At 51.1% G+C, this 22,073-nt stretch overlaps 1 protein-coding gene across 1 annotated transcript in view; it reads right to left on the bottom strand.

Moving 5' to 3' along the window:
• The window catches only part of PLB1 (phospholipase B1), a 112,792-nt gene that overhangs the window by 5,077 nt on the left and 85,642 nt on the right, over window positions 1-22,073 (bottom strand). The window contains exons 44-57 of the mRNA XM_023747426.1: window positions 19,598-19,663; window positions 17,169-17,229; window positions 16,343-16,401; window positions 14,744-14,811; window positions 14,437-14,480; window positions 14,122-14,221; window positions 11,194-11,245; window positions 10,046-10,126; window positions 8,549-8,611; window positions 8,197-8,199; window positions 7,587-7,681; window positions 6,173-6,257; window positions 5,087-5,191; window positions 4,299-4,394 (exon numbers count right to left, since the gene is read on the bottom strand). Of these exons, the coding sequence (XP_023603194.1) occupies window positions 4,299-4,394; window positions 5,087-5,191; window positions 6,173-6,257; window positions 7,587-7,681; window positions 8,197-8,199; window positions 8,549-8,611; window positions 10,046-10,126; window positions 11,194-11,245; window positions 14,122-14,221; window positions 14,437-14,480; window positions 14,744-14,811; window positions 16,343-16,401; window positions 17,169-17,229; window positions 19,598-19,663 (978 nt within the window). The remainder of the gene's footprint in view (window positions 1-4,298; window positions 4,395-5,086; window positions 5,192-6,172; window positions 6,258-7,586; window positions 7,682-8,196; window positions 8,200-8,548; window positions 8,612-10,045; window positions 10,127-11,193; window positions 11,246-14,121; window positions 14,222-14,436; window positions 14,481-14,743; window positions 14,812-16,342; window positions 16,402-17,168; window positions 17,230-19,597; window positions 19,664-22,073) is intronic.

Genomic DNA, 22,073 nt, shown 5'->3' with positions numbered 1-22,073 from the left:
CTCTATGCTAATGACACGCACATTCCCCCCACTAAATCTCCATCCTTGACCAACTCTCTGAGCTCCAGACTCAGATATTTAACAGCTTACCTGATAACACCAGGTGAGTATCTGGAAGGCATCTCTAACTTACCACGTCCAACAAAGACCTTGGAGTTCTCCCTCCCAAGCCTTCTTTCTTCTACCACCTCAACCATCCACTCAATCTCCTTCACCTCAAACTAAGGAGTCATCCTTTATTCCTCTTTTTCCTCATCCATCAGTCAGTCTAAAACACTCTCTCCTCCTCCATGCTACCACCCTGATTCCAGCCAGCTTCATCTCCCACCGGGACTCCAGCAGCCCCTTAATGGTCTTTCCAATTCCACGCTTGCTTCCTGCTAGTCCATCGCTACTCAACAGCCAGAGGGTAAATGGGTTCATACAGCTGGAGAGCCATCCAAGGACCAGGCCCTGCTCACCTCTCTCACCCTGCTCCCTCCCTCCAGTCACACTGGCCTTTATGTTCTCAGAAGCTTCAAGCTCATCCCTGACTCCAGGCCCGCACAGGTCCTACCTCCTCTGCCTGGAGCAGTTTGGCCCAGCCCTCTGCATGCCTGGCAGCCTCTCTCAGTTCACAGGCCACCTCTTCAGTGAGGCCTGCTTCTCACCCACCATTACTCTCTCTCATAGTTCCCTGCTTTATTTTTTTAAGCCCTGAATGTGGTCAGAAATTACCTTGTTCGTTTGTTTGTTATTTGTCTGTTCCCAACTAGACTGTAGGCTCCATGAGCACAGGGCCATTCTTTCTTTTTGATTGCTGCGTCCCCAGCACGTGGAGCAGTGCCCACCACATAGTGGTGCCCAATAACTGGTGGTTGAGCGAGTGGGTGGGTGGAGCAGAGATTGGAGTGGAGAAGTGCAGGGGCAGGAGGCCTGGGGCTGGCCACACAAACGGGGCTGTTTTTCCTAGAACCCATCTTTCTGAAGCCATATGCACCGATGAAGAGCCAAATGACTGGTCGGGGCCAGGGTACAGTGGGGTCGGGGGGCCTCTAGACTGCTCTGGGGATTCAGAGAAGGCTTCCTGTGGGAGCTGGCACCGGAATTGAGTGGTGAGGTGGGTAAGAAGCAGGTTGGAAGGGCAGTCCGGGTAAGGGGTGAGTGACAGCAGACACTCAGAGGCAGAGACAGCATGGGCAGTGCAGGAAACTTCACTCCTTATTAGATTGCCAAGTGCAAATCTGAGGGTGGAGCAGCTGCCAGATAGGTTGATTGGGGTCAGGTCCCAGAAGGCCCGGTGTCTGGTGCTAAGGGGCCTGGCCTCTTCTTTGGGGAGGGTGGGCCTTGGGAATTTGAAAGCAGGGTGTGTGGCTTGGTCAGAATTTCATTTCTGCAGACTACTGTGGTGAATACATCTCAGGCAGTGGTTTGCAAACCCTGTATAATAATGCCACCTGGGGAGCTTTTAAAATATACTAAACCCAGGTGCTATCCAAGACTAAGTCAAAATTTCTGGGGATGAGGCCCAGAAATTTTTGTTTTATTTTAAAGCAATTTTTTCAATGAGGCTAACACACATATAGAAACAAGTACAAATCATAAGCGAGCAGCTGATAAATTGTGAAGAAGTGAACATACCCACGTAAACAGCATCCAGCTTAAGGAACAGAATTATTACCAGAACCCTGGGCCCCTCTGCCACCCTCTTCCTGTATAATTCACCCCCAATAAGACCATATATTGATTTGCTTGTTGAAGTTTGACTAGCGCTGCTGGGAAAAGTCTGCGTGCATCTGTGGTGGACCCATGCGTGCCTTCCTGATGGACATATACCCAGGGGTGGAACTGTTGGGTCACAGGGAATCCATATGTGCAAAGTGGTTGTAGGCAAACATTGTGTTTAAAGTCTCCAGATGATTCTACTCTGCAGCCAGAGCTGAGAATTGCCGTTTTAAGGGCTGTAAGCCTGGAGACAGGGATTCCATCATGAGGCTAGGCTGTCCCCCAGCGCCTGGGGAGATGCACATAGTAGCTGACGGGGGTTGGGGGGTGGGGAGTGGGGGGGAAGGGGGGATTTCAACACTGCTGGCTAGGCATCAGAAAAAAATAAGGAGAAACTTTATAAGAAGACAAAAGAATAAAAAGGAGGATAAAAACACTTCCTGCTATTGCTAATATTTCTGGCTTTGCAAACGTCTCTGGAAGAAGCCTGTTAAGAGAGGAGGGGTAGGAAATGAAGAGTCTAAAGTGTGTTTGCTGCACAGTAGGGTACCCTGGGATCACCGGCCAAAGCCTGCAGACACTATGTCATAGGACTCTAATTATGAGACATGAATTCACTGGGTACATATGAGCTTATCTGGCTGGGAGCGGGAAGGCCAAGTGGTGCTGTGTCCAGAACACTAGGCAACTAGACCTGGGTTTCAACCCCTGCTCTGCCACTAACTGGCTGTGTGATCCTGGGCAAATTGCTTCACGTCTCTGTGTTTTAGTGATAGAGCATTCTGGCCAGATGACCTCTACGAGCCTGTTATTTATTTTATGTCACTCTAGGGGTGAAATTCCAGTAAGAAAATACTCTGAAAAGTTGGTGTGATGCAATAGCTTTATATCTGAGATGGCTTTGGATGAAAACACTGGACTATATAATTATTTCCCAAAATTATATAGCAAAGGATGAGATATTCTTAGATGATTTTAGTCCAGCTTTACTTTGTTGTTTTTTAAATTCAAAGTATGGCTGGGACAATGATGGGAGGGGAGCCAAGGGCAGTCTTGTATCTTATCTATATGGCTCCACGGCAGTGCGTACCTTTTGTTTTCAGATCTAAACCCCTCCCAGTTGCCTTTATGTATAAAAACCTCTCACCTGGGTGAATGGGGAGAACTGCTTTGGAAGAGGCCAGAACTACACCCTTAATTCATGCAGAGAGACCAATGGGCCCTGTCATTCTTGAGTCATCAAGCCCCAGGAGACTCCTGGCATTAGGCAGGCTCAGAACGCCACCAGGAAATGCTGGGAAGGAAAGGCTAAGGGCTTAGCATTCTGTGCCCTTCTTGGAATCCCCTGAGATCTCAGGGGGATAAATAGGATCCTGCATAGAAACCCATTCTTGGGGGCGGGGGGTTGTTAAAAGGAATGAAGTCACATGACTCAGCCACTGAAGGACAACTGGACTTTGATTCATTTCTTTCATAGATTTTTGTTTTAGACTGTACAAACTTGGATTAAAACAATTACCGTGTGGAGGTTGAGTGGGAAGGAACCAAAAGATGTTTTGGCTGAAATTCAAAGTCCTGGGCTGAGAGTATGATGAAAGATTTAGGAGTGGGCAGAATATGATGTCAACAGATAGAAAACAAAAGTAGAGGAAGGCTGAGTCTGCAATGAAGTAGGCCAAGGATAAAACCGGCTTTCATGCTGTTCTGAGGAGACGAGATGGTGTAGCTAAGGGAAAAGTCAATATTGTGAGTCAGCCAAGTGAGATACTGGACCTATTGGGTGAGTTGACAGGTGTGGGAATATTTGCACAGCGGTGGTTGGCAGGGACACAGCGGGCCTAAACGGCAGTAAAAGGAGCAGGAGTGCAGTCTGTTTAGTCACCATGGGAGAAACGAGGGAACATGCACGTGGGGGTGGAGATTGGGTTACCCACTGAGTTTAAAGCAAAAGAAGCCAGAGGATTGGAAAGGCATTTCATTGCTCTGTGCAAATCTAGCTGCTTGTCCAGTAGTGAGTAGCCAGCCATACAGGGCAGGGGCAAGGCCAGGGGTTCCTGTGGCCCCTGGGCTGGATGCTCATTGTATAAGGTCCCCTTTACCACCTTAAGAAAGGATGGGAATAGGTGGCAACCTGGGAAAACAGACTGGGTGGCTCTTTTCTTTTTGCTGTTTAAAGAAATAAGAGTTGGGAATGTGTTGAGACTGGAGTGATGGGGCTGACATTGGTTGAATGTTAATTATCGTGCTGAGTGCTGTTCTCACATCACCTCCAATTTCTGAGATCGGTGTCATTTTCATTGTTTTTACAGATGATGATACAGATGGCCAGAGAGAGAGAGAGAGAGAGAGAGAGATCATTTGCCCAAGGTCACACGGTAAGGGCTTGAAACCGTTGTTTTTATCTAGTCTACCTGATTACAAAGTTATCCCCCCACAGTGCGAGGGCATTACTGAAAGAACCAGATCTGTCAGGACAAATACGTGTGCTACCCTATGAGCTTTGGGGAGAAAGGTGCTATGGCAGCCAGTAGGCGTCTGTTGTCGACATCCTGGGTGGCCCTCTTTGACGGAGCCCGCTAGGCCCAGGCACTCACCATGTTGTTCCAGAGCGCAATGGCCATCTCGGCATGCCCGCGTTCTGAGAAGTGGAAACAGTCTTCGGAGAAGAAGGTGAGGTCAGCTCCTCCTCGCTGTGACCAAAGGCAAGGGCATTATCTTCCTGGGACAAGGGCACCGCTACCCGCCCCCACCCACCTCGCAGGCGGCCGGGGCATGTCTCCTTTCATTCTTTCAACTCTGCTGATAACTGGCTCAGATATTGATGAAGAAATTCCCCAATTTTTAAATTTTTATTTTTTTAAACAGACATGCATGATAGCCACCCACAGTCCATCCTTTTCCTTGAGCATCCCTGGCCTAATGGTTGACAAAGAATAACATCTTTAGGAAGATTTCCATTCTGTCCCAATCCAGCAAATAGCAGGGCCAGGCCTCAGGCGCTTGGTCAATGTTGAGTTTCTCCTTTTCTTTCCAAATGAATCTAGGTTCTAATCAGACTCAAAAAAAGGTGAAGGGGAAGCAGAAAAACCCACGTAGAGAAGAAAATACACCGTCTAAGACAGTGGTTCTCAACCTTCTGGCCCTTTAAATACAGTTCCTCATGTTGTGACCCAACCATAAAACTATTTTCATTACTACTTCATAACTGTAATGTTGCTACTGTTATGAATTGTAATGTAAATATCTGATATGCAGGATGGTCTTAGGCGACCCCTGTGAAAGGGTCGTTTGACCACCAAAGTGGTCGCGACCCACAGGTTGAGAACCGCTGGTCTAAGATATGGCCCCACACATGTGCCTCCTAGAAATGCCTGCAGCTTACCTCGTTCAGGGGGACAAGGGTGTTTTGGAAGAAAGGCTGCACGACCACCGTGAAGTCCTCACGCTGCAGGTACTGGTGCCAGTAGGAGAACCTGGAGACACCACTCTGAGGACGAGAGAGGCTGCTCAACCCTCCTGGCCTGGACAGACAGGTTCTAGCCTTGGGCTGGTCATGATGGAGGCCAACCCACCTTAGGCAAAGGGGACTTAAAGGGGCTGCTCTAGGGTGCAGGCAGGAGTACCACCCAATTCTACCCTGAAGTTTCTGCAAGGCTGGGTCTGAGCTGCTGGCCAGACTGCTTGGGCCAAAGGCCTCCCCTGTTCACACTGCATGAAGAGGTGAATCATAACATGGGCTCCAGTCCAATGCCAGCTCCCGCAAATGCTTGTGAACTTAGGGGATGAGTGTCCATAGTTTTTGGATTTAAAAACTATGGACTCTAAAAGAAACTAGATATGCTCATTCTTAAGGAGCTTATAATCCAACTGGGAAAATGAGACAAGATGTAAAAAAACCATGAGCAGCAGGTAGGGTCAGTGAAGTGCAGGCTGCAGTTGATGTGGGGTGATATCTGAGGGTGAAGTTGCTCATGGGAAGCAGCTTAGAAGAGGTGAGATGACATGCCCTGTGCATGAGATGGGTAAGTTGCAGAAAAGCTCAGAGTGGCCATGTCAATGGAGGGGACAGTAAGTTGGGTGGGGCTAAGCCTTCTGTTCTTAAGAAGGGAGAAAGACCAACAGGCAGTAAATGCTCTCCTCCTGAGGGACGGAGTTGGGTAAAGATTGCCATCACATGACATCTACTCTGGGAGCCCAGTGCTGCTCCACCCTCAGGGCTGACCCAGGGCTGGGAGGTAGGAGTTCTCTCAGCTTCCCTTCTGAGATTTCTCACCCCCGCCCCCCCAGCCTTACTGTTTGATCCACCTGGATAAATATTTCAGGGGCTGTGACCTGCCTATAGGGAGCACTTGCTTTCAGGAAAGCCCTGCTGAACACATGACTTTGGATCCTTGCTCTGGAGTAAAGGCGCCTCTCACCTGGGGTAGGAAGAGAAGGGGTGCAGATCTACCTGAAAATTCCAGTTCACTTTCTTAAAGTTCCAGTTCACCTTCTTCAGTTCTTGCATCTCTGGGGAGTTCTCCTGGAAGCGTCTGAAGCAAGTGCAGTTGCTCCTATAAGGCAAGGAGTCCTATGGAGAAGCTCCCTGGGGGCAGCCTGGCTCTGGGCCCCTGGGAGGCTGACTCCCACCCAGAGGAAGCTGCTGCCCACAGGGAAGGTGATGACACGCAGGTGCCTCCACAACACATGAGGTGCTGACTCATGGACCCAGGTCACAGAACAGAACCTCAAGGTCCAGCAGGTACTTGTTGAGAGAGAAGGTGGAAGAGTTGGCACCTGATGCCTGGGTCTCCGTGTGGACAGGCCACCCATTCCCCATGCCACCTGGCTGCTCCTTCCCAAGTTTGTGGCTTCTGTGGTTTGTCCAGAGAATGACCAGGTAGGGAGCGGGATGCAGTTGGGTGAAGACGGCCATGATGGCCCAGTCCCTCTCCTTTATGTTCCTGAGGCCTCCCTTCTCTGTCTCCAGCTGCTTGGGACTCTCCCTCAGAGCTCCAGAGTGGGGAGTCTCTTGAGAAGCTAGGGCGGGTCAGTCAGCTTGAGATGCCTTGGCAAGGTGGAATGTGAGACCGCCTTGCTGGAGGAGCCCGCCATACCTCCAGCTGTTGGCCACTCCACCCGGGGGGCTAGGTTCCTATCAATAATGGAACTAGCTTGTCATCTTCCCACCAAATCCATTTGACCCCAGATAGGACCCTTCAACCCCCTACAGAATCTCCTCCCCATAGCAAAACTCTGGGAGACCCTCTGGCCTCAGAAGATGGCAACTCCCTGCCAGGGTAACAGCTGGGCTTTAAATAAATTCTAGCCCCCAACAGAAATTCTCATCTTGCAGTGGCTTCAAGGACAGTCATCTGAAGGCATTATAAAACCTACTGTTTCCTGAGAGCCTGCCCCACTGGGGCCAAGTACTTGACATGCATTGCCTCTAGACTTCCCATCTACTTTGCAAGGAAATTTTACAGGTGAGAAGTAGAAAGCACAGAGAGGGTGAGGTGGTTTGGGCAAGCTCCCACAGGTCCTAAATGGCAGAGCCAGGATCTGAGGCCAGGTATAGCTCATGGCCCTCTGCTGCCTCTCAAACACAGCAACTCGCTGGAGCTGGAGTTTGGAATTGTTGGCAATTCAGGAGGCTTTAAGGATCATTTGGTCTGTCTGTCTCACTTTACAGAAAAGCAAACTGAGGTAGGTCCTGAGAAAGGAACTGACATGTATACAGTCGGCATTCAATACTGTAGAGGCCTTTCCAAGTGATTTTGCAAGTTCCTGGCTAGTTGCCCACTAGATAGGACTGTCTTCTCTGTGCAATGGTCTCACTGTTGGCATTTGTGAGCTCTGCTCCCCAGGGTGCCCTCACCCTGGGACCGGGACCGGGTACTTACTGAGCTGCCAGTGGCATGTCACATTTCCCGCCTTGGCCCTGGTGTAGGCTGCTCAGCTCCATGACCTCCACCACATTGACAAAAGCCCTTGGAAGCTGTGGGAGCAGAGGGATGGGTTTCGTTAGTCACCAGGCAGTTGGTTTGGGGGGGGGGGAGGTGGGATGGGCAGGGCACTGATGATTACTGGAATGAGCCTAAGGCAGTGGTTCTCAACCTTCCTAATGCCGCGACCCTTTAATACAGTTCCTCATGTTGTGGTGACCCCCAACCATAAATTATTTTTGTTGCTACTTCATAACTGTAATTTTGCTACTGTTATGAATCATAATGTAAATATCTGATATGCAGGGTGTATTTTCATTGTTACAAATTGAACATAATTAAAGCATAGTGATGAATCACAAAACAATATGTAATTATATATGTGTTTTCTGATGGTCTTAGGCGACCCCTGTGAAAGGGTCGTTCGACCCCCAAAGGGGTCGCGACCCACAGGTTGAGAACCGCTGGCCTAAGGGATCATCTACAAGCCGACTTCCCCCCTCCCCACTTTTACCAGTAAAGAAACAGCCTCAGAGAGGAAATATGACTCGTATTAATCTCAGTGAACCTCCTCTATCGGCCCCACTTTCTACATTGAGAAACTGAGATCCAGAGAAGTCACATTGCTGGTAAGCCACACCACCTGGCTGCAACAAGGCCAACGGGCTTCAGAGGCAAGCTCTTTGCCACCAGCAATGCAGTCTGATCCGGTCAGAATGGCCCCGCAGAAGAGCCGGCGGCTGCCTCTCCCATGCCACCCAGCGTCCTGGTGCCTGCTCACAGTGGGGTTCTGCTCAGCATGCATCTCCCCCAACAGAACAAACTTGCCTACATGCACCTGGGAGCGGCCCCAGGGAGCGAGCAGGCAGGAGGTTACCAGCAGGAAAGGGGGCCCAGGATGTGCTGCTGCTCTGTCCTACCTCATAGAGGATGTCCAGGGCCTGTTGGATGTGCCGAACGTATTCCCTGGCTGAGTGGGCCTCCTGTGAAGAAAGAAGGGCTCTCCTCAGCCCTGGGCGCTCCTCAGAGGAGGAGAGTGGTCTGTTCCCAGCTGAGAGGGCCCTGGGCGCCCGGGATGGTGGCAGAGTGGATTTGCACAGGGGCTTGGATGGCACTGGACTGGCTAGAAGCCCAGCCCTCATTGCTGGTGGACAGGGTCTCTATTAGACACCATGAATCATCCCCACCGCACCCCACTCTGTGGCATCTCAAGCCCACAGGCAGCCCCTGGCAGTGCTGGGCCTGCTACTCCTCCAGACCTTTCCGTCACTGGCCTCATTCTTCTCCAACCATATGGCCATGCTGGCCCCATGCGCTCCCCCCTAACTCCTACGGTCCTTTGCGGGCTCCTCTGACCCATCTTCCGACTGAAGCTGGTTAAGCCCCTTCCTAGTTAGTCCTGTGGGGTGGCAGTCAGGTCCTTTTCACAAAAATACTCTCAGTATAAACCTGCTTACACAAGGGACAGGCATTCTGGGGCTAGTGGAGGCATTTTCCTGTCCCAAGTCCCCACAGGTGGCTCTGAGGTCACTTCTGGCTTCCTGGACCCTGTTGAGTCCAAGATGCAGTGACATTTCAATCCTCCTGGGGCGGTGTCACTGCCTCCAGGGTCTGCGCAGTCAGGCAGCGAAAGGGGGGGGGGCTGGAAGAGCGAGCCCCGTGTGGGGGAAGGAATTCTCATGCAGCTCCGGTGGTGTCTCTGAGCCACAAGGAATGATGAATGCCTTCTCCCCCCGCCTGTGCCTGTCAAACATTCTACCACAACCTCTGAGTAATGGCAGCTGTCTTTTTCTGGCCAAATAAAATACAGGATGTCCTCAACTTAGAACAAGATGTATTCCACAAGTTACAACTTCCCAAGGTTTGTAAGTCTGGACCCGTTTCCGCACAGAAACAACGTTAGGCACAGGGGTGGTTCCCAGGCCGGCAGGCTGAGGTTGGTTAACTCATGATGTCCCTGAAGTGCAGCAAGCCTTCCTATCGGGACGGGTTCAGTTTCAGCCAGCCCAGGTATGACATGGTTTCAGCTCCCCTGCACCCCCTCCACCCCCACGAAAAACACCAACAAACAGGGCAGAGACTGCAAGCAGGTGGGGGGTGGGTCTCACAAGTTACCCACTGGCTACCAGAAATCAGTGTGTGTGCATTACAGCGGCCACCCCATCAGCAGTGCCCAGCATGGGTGCTTCTAGACTCTTCTGGAATCAGACCAATGAAGCTGGTCTCCAAGGGGCCTCCCGCAGTGGGAAATGCCAGGCCTCATGGGGCATGTATGAGCCAGGGCTGCCTGGGTGGACTCAGGTGCCTGGAGAGCAGGCAAGGTGACTCCCATGAGGGCGCTCAGGGCCCCGGGCACAATAACGGCACTGGTCAGCATCTCCCTCCCCTGGTCCCCAAGGGGCGGGTCAGGGGCCTACCGGATTCTCGCAGTAATGACACAAGTCGTTGCTCCCAATGAAGAGAGTGATCAGCTTCCAGTCTTTCTCCAGATTGATTTCCTGAGGGGACAGAGTTCCTAGGTTTAGGGCTTTGTGGGGGGCACATTCAGGAGGTGCTTCCCTGGCCAGACTGCCCCCAAGTGTCCCTCACTCTCTCTGTCTCACAGTGGAGAGACGATGCCCCACCCTCACCATGATGCTGGAGCAGGGAGCTCCTGAGAGAGAGAGAGAGAGAGAGAGAGAGAGAGAGAGAGAGAGAGAAAGAGAAAGAGAATGAGAATGAATGAACATACAGGTGTACACATGTATCTTCTGCTCACACACTGCAGGAGACTATTTCCCTTTGAAATCCTCCTTAGAAAGCTGCAGTCCCGTGTGCAGTGGAGTGCATTAAGGACTTCTGAGGAGCCAGGGCAAAAGATGTAGCCAGAAGCAAAAACCCAGAGCTGCCTCTTGGGAGGGCTCTTCAGGTGTGGGAGCAGGGGGTAGACCAGGTGTGGGAGCAGGAAGTACACCAGGTGTGGGAGCAGGGGGTAGACCAGGTGTGGGAGCAGGGGGTAGACCAGGTGTGGGAGCAGGGGGTAGACCAGGTGTGGGAGCAGGGGGTAGACCAAGGTGGGGCCTGGAGAGGAGGCCATGTGAGGACTCAGAGTGGGGGCTGAGAGGCCCTCCAAGGAGCCGCTCTCCACTCAGCCACCATAATAGGAGTCCCGCCAGGAGCTGGATTCCAAGGCATAAACACAGAGCATTAAAAAAGAAATTACTAGTGAGAAGGTTGCGAGGGGCTGGGATTGGGAACGAGGAAGGACTGGAATGAGAAGCCTATTTTTAGAACCAGCATTTACATAATAGGGCTCTGCAGAGCCAGCTCCCTAAAGGGGAAAGCTGCTGGAGGCCAATGCCACGATCTCCAACTCTCTGCTCCTTCTCTCCTTTCTGCTGCCCACCCTAGGGGTAGGGGGCAGGGCCAGGGGACAGCCAAGAGGGTGCCTTTGTGGCAAGGCCTGCTTCTTGTGGCTCCTTTGGCCCCTCATACAGACACGCCCAGAGCAGAAGCTGCAGTGGGACGTAGGGGTCTGTTAGAGCCACTGACCCACCCCAGCTAGAGACCCAGGTCCTGTACTCACAGGGCTGTTTTTCATTCGAGCCACCAGGTCCCGGGCCTGGGCTGGCATATCCCTAGGCAGGAGAAGAGAGGGATGGTTAGAGTGGGCCCAGGAGCAAGGGCTCAAGCTGCAGGAGTTTGGCCTGGCAAGGATGTGTTTCCAAAAGACTCGCATTATGTTAAGTTTATTCCTTCAGAATGTATTGAAAGGCTTGATTCTCAGGAAATCTCCGCTGAGTAATAATCAAAGGTCTGCCATGACCTCGGAGCCACCTGGACCCAGACCCTGCTGGAGGCTCGTCTGATCCCACCACCTCTTCCTGTCGGCCCGTCCTCCCGGCCACGTGAGGTGGCATCTGCTCAGCCTCCCCAGCAGGGAAGCGCCCTTACAGTTCATCCAGTGCTTTCATTGCAAGCTGAGCCTGTTCACTTCTTAATCGGCTGCCCGTTTTAAAAATAACCTTTTGTGTATTTTTAAAAAAGTCACAGCCTTAAATTATCCCTCGGCTTTCCCCTTCCAGGCTTCCCGACTCCATTAGCCTTCACTTCTAAGCCCCCCTCTCTGCCCTTTAATCCTTTTGTTTTTCTTCTCTTTCCACACCATTCTCCATCTCCCCATATTTCCCCTCCCAGCAAGACAGGCTGGGGAGACAAAAACGGACAGGGTTCGTTCTCCCTTCACCTCCTGGGTGTCCCCCAGGAATAAGGCAATGAATACTCCGGATAAGAGACCTGCGTGTCAATGGAATGCTACTCAGCAATAAAGACGAACGGACTACCGATTCAAACAACAACATGGATGCATCTCAAAATAATTTTGCTGGCTGAAAGGTTAGACAAGAAGGCATACATAGTCTATGATCTCATTTACATACAATTCTAGAAAAATTAAGACTCATCTATAGCAACAGAAAGCAGGTCAGTGGTTGCCTGGAGTGCAGTAGGGGACAGGAAGGGGCAAGAGGGAGAGATTACAAAGGGGCCCAGGGAAACGTTTGGGGGTGATGGACGTGTTTATCATCTTGATTGCAGTGATGGTTTCACAGGCATATGCTGGTACAAAACATTAAATTGCAGACTTTTAATGACAGTGTATTGTATGTCAGTTAAACCTTTTTTTTTAAAGTATGCATATGAGAAATTATGTCAGCAAAGATATACAGCCAATAGAGGCCTCCTTGGAGGAAGTCCTACAAACAGTTGCTGGTACAGGATGGCCATTTAAAATCTCTGCATGCCCACAATGAGCTGGGCACGTGGCCAAGCAAACATGACACCTTCCCTGCCCTTGTGTCTCATTTACACACCCAGGGCCGCACCCATACAGTCCTGCTATTGGTGGGCACATCAGAAAGCTATAAAGAAAGCCTGTCCCGGTTAAAGGTGACCACAGAAGTACTCATAGCCTTTTAATAGGTTCAAGATGTGACGAGGGGAATTCATGGGCGAGAAGTTCACATGAGCACTAGGGGAAGTCAGGAACACCCACTTCCTCCTCTCTCCCCAGCCATGTTCTTCAGGCTCAGAGCACGTCCCACCTTCCCTGTGAGCCTTCTCTCCGCTGAGCTCATTCGTCCACACCTCCTCCATTTCCTTTTCCATCTCGGTGCAAAGAGCCCTGCTCTTGGAGTTACGGGACCCGGGTTCTCCTTCCAGCTCTGCTACGAACTTGTTGCGTGAGCTCACTCAAGCTACCCAACCCTGCCAGGGCTGAATTTTCCTCACCTTTTACACGAAGGGGTTGGATGCATGATTTCTGCGGTCCCATCTGCATCTGTATTGAGACTGCCTGGTCCTCACTGCCTGGCCCTACACTTTTCTATTCTCTTGGTTGCACTCCAAAGTACAAAACCATTTCCGTCTGCAATGTTGCCGTACGCAACATTTCCCCCCAAAAGTTACTTGTTTGTTTCACTGGACAGTAAGCCCTTTGTAGGGAGGGAGTTCACCTTTTGACTTTTCTGTATCTTTTGGTAACCGCCTTGGAGCAGCAGTAAAATAGAAAAGGCAGTGAGAGAAGTGAAGCGAGAAAGGGGCTAAAATGTCAACAGACTGAAGAATCACCTCCAGGTTAATGAAGCCTGGGCTGTAAATTATAATGAAACAACAACGATGATGATGATGGTGGTAATAATAATAATAGTTACAACAGCAGTTAGATGTTGACATCAGGACCCCACGAAGCCCAGTTTTGTTTTGTTTTTTCAGATAAATTAGTTCCTCTTGCTTATGACGTTGAGGAACTGACATGGCTTCCTGTGTCTCAGGGCCGCACGGAGCGTGGGGCTCCTCACTAGACTGAAAGGAAGGCTCCTGTAAACACCGTGAGTCAGGGCAGCGTCGTTTCCTTGGTGATCCGAGCGCAGCAATCCTGCTAAAAGCAAACACCCAGCACGTTCGGTGCAGAAAATCAATGAACTCTGCCAGGCATTTCAGCTTTAATTATCTGGATTATTGTCAACAACAGAAACCTGAGTGAAAACAAACAACTACCATGCTGTTCCCGGGCCGCACACCTCACTCCCTAATGTCAAAATAACAGCCTTTTCAGATTCCACACTGGAGGATCTGAGGTGCGGGGGAGGGAGGGAGGCGGGCTGTCCACGGGGTCACACACCGAGTCCCTGAGAAGTTCGCTGAACCTCTGCCCGGCAGGGAGCTAAAGGCCCCGAGCCAGCCAGGTCTGATCCTGGGTCCTCTGATAACTTTCGCTGATAAGCTTGGACCATTTGGGAAACGTTCTAAGCCTCAGTGTCCTCATGCTAGTGCCCATCTTGAAGGGTGTGAGATCACAGGAGACCACCCACGTGAGGGCCAGCTCAGGGCCAGGCAGTGATTAGTGTTCACCTGGGGCCAGGCTCCCAGGTCCTGGCCTCCTCGCCTCCTCCATTTCCCGCCCTGACTTCCCAGCCCGCCCTCCTCTCTCCCTCCTATACCCACGTCCACTCACCGAGCGCTGGCGCCTTCCACAGCCACATTCAGTCCTGCCGTCTCCTCCTGGGTGCCGGTGGAGAATCCGAGGATTTGAGGATTGAACTTCTTGAGAATGTCTTTTAAGAGGGAGAAAAGCAGACAGCACAGGTGAGTGGGAGGTGGATGTGCAGCGTTGGGGCACAGGTGGGGGCAGGGCGGTTTGGGGTCTTTTCGGGGCTGGTGGACTTCCCTCCTTGCAGATGACTCCCCTGCTGCTGCTCAGGGGAGGCCCTGGCCTCAGCGAGGGGTTGTTGCGGCCACCGTGATGGTGCTTCTGCGTGTTGCTACTTACTGGGCAGCGTGGTGTGCGTCTCCAAGACCCCATCCCCTCCAGCGCTGGGGAGAGAAACACATCTGTTCAAACCTCCCGACCTGCTGCTCCACATGTCGTCATATTTCTGAGTCAGAACCAGAGAGTCTGCCCCCGGTACGGGATTCCCATCACCCTGAGGACCAACGTGAGCACCAGGGCCTTTGCATCTCGGCGCCGGGCCATGGAGCCTGGCCTTGTCTCCGTCTCCACAGGGCTGACAGGGAAACACCACCCATGGCCTCTGGGGGAGTGTCACCCAGAGAAATGAAGTGGAGAACATCCTCACCTCCAGGACAGTCCCCGCCAGGACACGAGCTGGTCACTAGAGTTGCCAGGGCGGGCTCCCACTGCTGTCTGCAAAAGGCAAAGAGAAAGCAGGCTGCAGCCCTTGGGGCGGGGAGGGGTGGTGGTGGGTGGTGTGGGGCCGTGCACTCATGTAGCAGCCGGGGCCTGGATTGACCTTTTCTGAAAATGTACCAGCTCCTCTCCAGGCCACTTAACCTCTGAGTTGTCCTGACTCCTCAATCCTCTACATACAACCAGCAACCAGGTCCTAGAAGAACCAAGATCCTTCCTTCCCACACTCTCTAGCTCCCACCTCTTTCTTGCTGTTCCCTTTGCCATATTCTGAGGTGAGACGGTCATCTTCTTGCTGTGGACAACACTCTAACCTCCGACCTGACCCCACGCTCCCCAGTGCCTGCTCCCTTCTCACCAGCTGTCCGGCTGCTCTTCTGAGCTCACCTTGTCTTCACACCTCCCCCTGATCCTGACCTTTCAGTGGGTCTCCCTTACCCACAGGGTCAGAGCCAAACCCCTTTACCAGCTTCCTGAGTTCACCATAACCTGGTTTCCACTTTCCTTCCTTCACGCACCTGTTCCTTTCCTGTCCACACAAATCTCCAGGTCTAAGCAAACTGATCTGAAACAAGAGGGCCTTGGACTGGCATTGAATTCATTCTCTAAGACCTTTGCCAGTTTTTGTCTCCTTTATAAAACTTTCTCAAAATGCCCTATCTCAAAAAAGAGAGAGGAATTCCTCTTCAAAACTTATAAAAATAATGCGTAGTCACCATAACTAGTGAAATGATGCAAAGGGTTTTAAAAATTAATAATCTACCCCACCTTATAATCTTGCCCCATCCCCTCCTCACCCCTGACCCACATACACACGCCACCAAAGCTAATCATACCAAAGTTAAAACACATTCACACACCTGGGGGAAAGTTGTTTGTTTTTACAGAAATAAATATCTGGTTTAAAAAAAAAGGCCTGTATGTCATCTATATGATTATGTAGCTTCTTCTGTGTACATTCCTTGCTTTCCCAGTTGAATAGATTTCATGAGGGCTACGGCTATGTCTCATTCTTCTTTCCTCTCAGAATTGCTAGCAGAGTGCACACAGCAGTAGCTAAATAGTTGGCTAATAGGATTCGCTTAGTGAAACTGTGCTATGTGCAGGAATTGGGCTCCCTCTGCCCCAAAGAACACATCTTCAAATGGGGTGAGGGGGCGCTGGGAAGGGGTGGGTAAGACCACCACTCTGTGAGTCAGGTAGATGGAGGTGAGTTTCCTGATACAGGCAGGCAGGTTTGGCTGAGTACCTTAGCAGAGACAAAATGCTTGGGGACAATGGGGAACAGGGTATGTGTAGGTATATGGCTTCTCCCTGGGGAGGCGGTGTTTGAGCGAGACTGCGGAAGGGCAGAGGGCAGAGCATTACAGATTGCCTGGCGATGTCTTGTGGCTGCCTGGCTGTGTTTTGGTGCCTGACACAGGTAGGTTCTCACTAGTGCCAGCTAAACGCAGAGCCAGTGCGGAGGAAGAGCTGATTCCGCACAGGGCTTGGCGGGTGCCCGTGCCTGGCACAGCTCAGTACTCACAGTTAGCGAGTCACCCAGGGCGGCCACCACTTTGATGTCTCCTGGTCGGAGCTCATGGACTAGGATAGACAGGCAAAAAGATGGATGGTCAGGGGGAGGTCTATCTTTTAAAGCATCAACTTGACTAGAAGTCTGAGATTCTGCTGTAGTCCCACAGGTCCCCACTACACTACTTCCAGCCTAGGGCCTTAGCAACTTTGCCTCTTACATCCATTAGAGCAGGGGTCCTCAAACTTTTTAAACAGGGGGCCAGTTCACTGTCCCTCAGACCGTTGGAGGGCCGGACTATAGTTTAAAAAAAAACTATGAACAAATTCCTATGCACACTGCACATATCTTATTTTGAAGTAAAAAAACAAAATGGGAACAAATACAATATTTGTATTTGCATGTGGCCCACGGGCCGTAGTTTGAGGACCCCTGCATTAGAGCAACCAAGGCACTGAAGGTAACGACCTTGATGGCCTTGTCCATCCTGAGAGGAGCCGGATTCCCACTGGAGCGGTCCAGGAAAGTCCTAGCTGCGGGGGTCATGAGTGTAGGCAGAGAGGACCCCAATCCCCGAATGGCCCAACCTCCCAGGGCAGGGAGGCCCGAGGGCCTGCCACTGGGACTAAGTGGACCTGAGAAGTGTGATTTGTGGAGAGGCCTGGGAGCCCAGCAGGGGTTGCAGGCCAGCTATTCTCCAGTTACACCAGATCTAGGACTGCATTGCGTGGGAATCGGCAAGGCCTGCTCAAGGCTCCAGGATGTGCTTGCAGGGTCTCCCACCACCTGGACACTTAGCAAGGCCCTTGAGTGAAGTGGGAAATGACGTTTCACTCACCCGAGGTGGGAACACTGTTGGACGGCGTCCACTCCATACACAGGAAGTCACTACCCCAGTTCTAAATCAACAGGAGGAAAGACACAACGCCCAACACTCATTGTGCAGGGAAGTTAGCTTCAGCCGAGAACTGGCTAAGGAGCGTTTGGTGGCGGCTAGAACTATGTCACTGTAGGGGGTCATGTGAGGGAAGGACCTGTTAGCTGTAAATGGTCTGCGACAGAAATGAGAGAGGAGAGAATGGGTGCCTGCCCATCCCTATGCACAAAACACATAATGGTGGGAACACACAACAGTCTTTCCCATCTCCACTCTCTAGTGGAGCCAGCAGTCCGACCGAAGCAGGGGAGAAACAGTGCAGTCATTCACACTACATGGGGTTTCCCAGAGAACACATTTCTGGACGCCTAATAAGAGATTCCAGCTGGGTTTTGGCATTGTTATTTAACATTAAGCTAATGGACACTAATTAGGATGCCAGAGCCGAAACAATAATTAGTTAGAATATATTTAGAAAAAGAACATGACATTTTTACAATTGTAGAGACCCTGGTTTCTGCATATACTTTTCTTGCACATGTGTATATGTTTTTGGATATTTAACTTAATAGCCAACCATTTCCTTGTATGTGTAAAAATTAATGCCTATAACCTAGGTACTTTTAGTCAAATTCCTTCTTTCTTCGTCTCTAAAATACAGAGCACCTTGCCCTGGCCGGGTGGCTCAGTTGTTAGAGCATTGTCCAGATATGCCAAAGTTGTGGGTTTGATCTCTGGTCAGGGCACATACAAGAAGCAACCAATGAATGCATCAATAAGTGGAACAACAAATCTCTCCCTCCCCCTTTCTCTCTCTCTTCCTTCCCCCGCCCCCTCTCAAATCAATAATAATAATACAGAGCACCTTTTCCAGGTGCTGGAGGAAGGGATGGGTGGGAAGCAGAGGGCATAGAAATGACCAGTATCAGCAAGCTGGGGGAGAAACAGAACCTCCTCCCCAGAGATGCAAACACCTGCATATCTCCAAGATGGCCTGAGGGACAAGCCCAGTGCTGAGCGCATAGTAGGGCTCCACAAACAGGCACTGACTAGTTGGCTGATTTGGAAGCTCATTTCTTCTGTTTTAATCAGATGATGACGAAGACAAGCCTTCTTAAAAACACTCTTCTCACCAGGGAGCAAACTGAAGCTTCTTTTAAAAATTATTTGCTTAATTTGATATAACTCAATTTATTCCAAGGAACTTCTCAATTCATCACATGCACAGATTCCTTCTTCTGTGTGGATGTTCTACTCAAGTCAAGAATGTGTTTGTTGTGCCTATGACAAATATTGGGGGACATTTTAAAAAATGTTCTATTGCTGTGAGTACTTCAGAACTATCTCAGCCAGCTGCTGAGCCAGAGACACCGTTGGGGTCTGTCACAGGGAGAACCACACACTGCAGTTTCCCCGGGTACCCTGGTGTCCTGTGAAATGCAGATGCTGATTCAGTAGGACTGGGGTGATGTCCAGGACTTCGCATTTCTAATGAGTTCCCAGGTACTATTGATGTTGCCTGTCTGTGGCTAAAATAGCAAGCTATTGAAAAAAACCACACCTTCTAGGCCTGGGTTTCGAACTCTTCTAGCAGCAGAAGCAAAGACACATAAGACAGAGGACAGGCCTGGTGTGGTCCAGGATCCTCTAGGCCAGTGGTCGGCAAACTGCGGCTCGTGAGCCACATGCGGCTCTTTGGCCCCTTGAGTGTGGCTCTTTCACAAAATACCGACTTCTGCGCATGGGCCACGAAGTTTCAGTCGCACTGTATGTGCGCGCCCGCACGTGGTATTTTGTGGAAGAGCCACACTCAAGGGGCCAAAGAGCCGCATGTGGCTCGCGAGCCGCGGTTTGCCGACCACGGCTCTAGGCCATCTTTGGAGTAGTAATCCTTAAAGCCGTGGGCCCTGAGTCCTTGGGGTTCCTCAGAGCCAGTACGATTACCTGGAACCCAACCAGCCTCGGGACCTACCTAGATATGCATCAGCTTCCGGTTGGGCCCGGCCCCTGGAATTGGGATTCTTTCTACTCGGCTTGGCTTTCATCTTTCAGGAAGTCAATGGTACATCATACCTATTGCCTCCCCTTCGTCCTTTGAAAAGCTGAGTTGCCTAATCAGAAATGATGTTTGTACAAAGGTCAAAGAAAACTGATCCATGGGCACTTCCTCTTGTTGGCTGCTATTGTCAGGTAAGCGCCGGAGAACATGTTAGGACAATCCTGGAACTCTGTGGTTCAGGCGATTTTTTTTTTTTTACATTTCCATTTTCAGTATGTAAGAAGGGCACATTTCTGCTTAAGCTAACACTCTGAAACCTGCATCCCACCCGAGTCACTGGCAGGTGGAAATGGTTTGCCCCTGAGAGAGGCGGACATGCGTCAGGAGTTACCTCGATGGCTGGCTTGGTGGGGTATGTGTAGTTACTGTTCCGCAGGGTTCTCAGGAAAGGCTCATTCTAAGAGGAAAGAAACCACAAGGAGAGGTTATCTGACAACATCAGAGGTTGCTCAGGAAAGATAAGAACTAATAATCCTGTCCTCTAGATTTATTTAACGTGAGTTTTCTGCACTCAAATAGGAAGAACTGTGTAAACATCATTTTGTTCATTCCCTAGAGGGGTTTTCATATCATCTTTGGCAAGGGATAAAGGAAAGGCCTAAAAAAGGGTCATGCATGTATGTTTTATTCAGGGTTCTAAGAACATCTCCCTAATCATCACGCTGATCTGTTTTCTTTCCTTTGCAATTTCTCTGGCAAGAGATTCATATTATAGCAATTTTTTCTTTTATAAAAAGAGTTATGATTATCAATTTGCTTTTAATGTCTTCTTCCCCCTTCATTTCAGAAGAAACATGCTCTCTTCCGTTCTGGCCCTGCCACTGCCTCTCTTGCATCCTGATCCCATTCACACCATCACGTTCCTGCCGGGCATCAGATCTGAGTTCGCAGACCCTGAAACCCCCATTTTACAGATGAGGAGCAACTGAGGCCCAGAGTGAGCAAGGGATCTGCTCCAGGCACAGAGCAAATAGTGAGTGAGAACAGGGCCTGACCTGACTGGGCAGGCCCCGCTGTCCAGGACTGGCCTGGTTCCATTCCTCACATTGTCAGGCCCTGGGTGGTCAGACATGGAGGAAGAGGAAGACAGGGACTCAGCAGACACCTTGAAGGATCGAATCTACATGTGCCAAAGTCTCAGCCCCCCCCCCCCCCCATGGGCCCTGGCTCCCTGGGCACCACACACGTCTCTCCTTCCTCCTGAGTGTCAGCGTTCCTGCTGACACATGGGCTGGAGGAGTACTCAGGGCCAAGGGCAGGAAGTGCGCCCCGGACCACCTGCAACAGTGGAGGAAAGAGGCCTCACGCAGGCGTGTCACCGTGGCTAACCAGGCTTGTCTCCGGCTAATGTTGTTTAGCATCCCCGGAACATTCACCATCACGAGGGCAACCTGGGAGCATTCTATATATAACTGGCCCATTTTCATTGAGCCCCCCTGTGTTCAGAGCACTGTGCCGAGTGCTAGGATGAGGGGAGGATAGAGGGAGGTGTCCAACCCAGCCGGACAGAGCGCGTGAGAAGCTGCCAGGCGGCGGTGAAACGTCAAAGAATCGTGGGCCATAGTGCAGTGAGTGGTGAGGAATGGTCATAAGATCTGGGGATGTACGGTTCTCAAAGACCAGACCACCAGACCAGTGGAGGGTGGGTCTCTCGTTAACATTCTCCCCCCGCTTCAAGGGAGCCCTGCCTGGGCCTAGGGTCTGGGGCCTGGAGCTAGTCCCAGAGTGGTAAGCACAGAAGAACCAGAGGGCAGAGACACACCCTGCTCTCCTGGAGGTGCTGAAAGTCAAACTGGAGAGTGTGTCTGGTCATACGCTCCAAGGGTTGGGAGAGGAGCCAGAGAGGGACAACTGAGTCAAAGGGTCAAAGGTCAGGGAGACCCTGGGATTCAGCAGGGAGTGAGCCCAGACCAGGAACAATAAGAACAGGTCCAGGGCAGCGGCAGACGGGTGGCCGGGCGCCCAGGGCTTGTTTTATTGACCAGAGGCTGCTGGTACGTGCATGAGTCAGAGTGGCTTACAGGCCTGGGGTTGAGCAGATGCCGCGGAAGAGAGAGGCCATCGTTTGATCTCATTGGCTCTCTTCGGCTCCGTTGGGAACACCAGTGAGCAGAAGGTGAAGCCCTTTAAATTCCAGCACAAGGAAGTCTTTGCAAAGATGGTGTGGCCTGCCTGGGGGTGGGGGCAGAGCCAGGACAGCCACCTGACGTGAGTCAGCACCATGCGTCAGAGGCTTCGGGAAAAGGTCACGTTCGTCTTGGCTGTGTCACCAGGTTTAAAGTTCCACCGTGAAGGAGTGGTGCTTCTGGCTTTCTGTCTGTGCTGCTCAGACCAAACCAGCGTGTACAGGCAGGTCTGGGCACCCCCGGAGAGGGGCCGTGCTCCAAGGAGGCATGCCTACTACGTGAGGCAGGGATGGCGAGGCTGCTCTGCCAAAAACGGTTCAGGGAGAAGATCAGGGAAGGGTGGTAGGAGGAGGAGGACATAGCAGCCATGACCTCTGACATCCCATCCCATCCCAAATGGGCTGGTTCATGACCTACTAGGCTAGTTTCACAACCTGTTCAGGAGTAGCCACTGCCCGGAGAGTACAGAGGTGTAAGTAGAGGCTGTGGTGATTCCTTGGGAGGGATGTGGTAGAAGAATTCATTTATCCAAAGAGAATCACATCAACAGGACTCCACAGCCCTCCTGCTGAGACCCTGTGGTTATAGAATTCTCTGTTGTTTTATGATGGGAAGGTAGGACCAGATGACCTTTAACATGCAAAGTGCTAAGGATCTGAACAGGGTGTTTGTGTGTGGGGG

Source organism: Myotis lucifugus, unplaced genomic scaffold, assembly GCF_000147115.1.
Source record: "Myotis lucifugus unplaced genomic scaffold, Myoluc2.0 scaffold_873, whole genome shotgun sequence".
In the NCBI taxonomy this organism is placed as follows: domain Eukaryota; kingdom Metazoa; phylum Chordata; class Mammalia; order Chiroptera; family Vespertilionidae; genus Myotis; species Myotis lucifugus.
The sequence above is the reverse complement of the archived record's forward strand: the minus strand, read 5'-3'. Positions and strand labels throughout refer to the sequence as shown.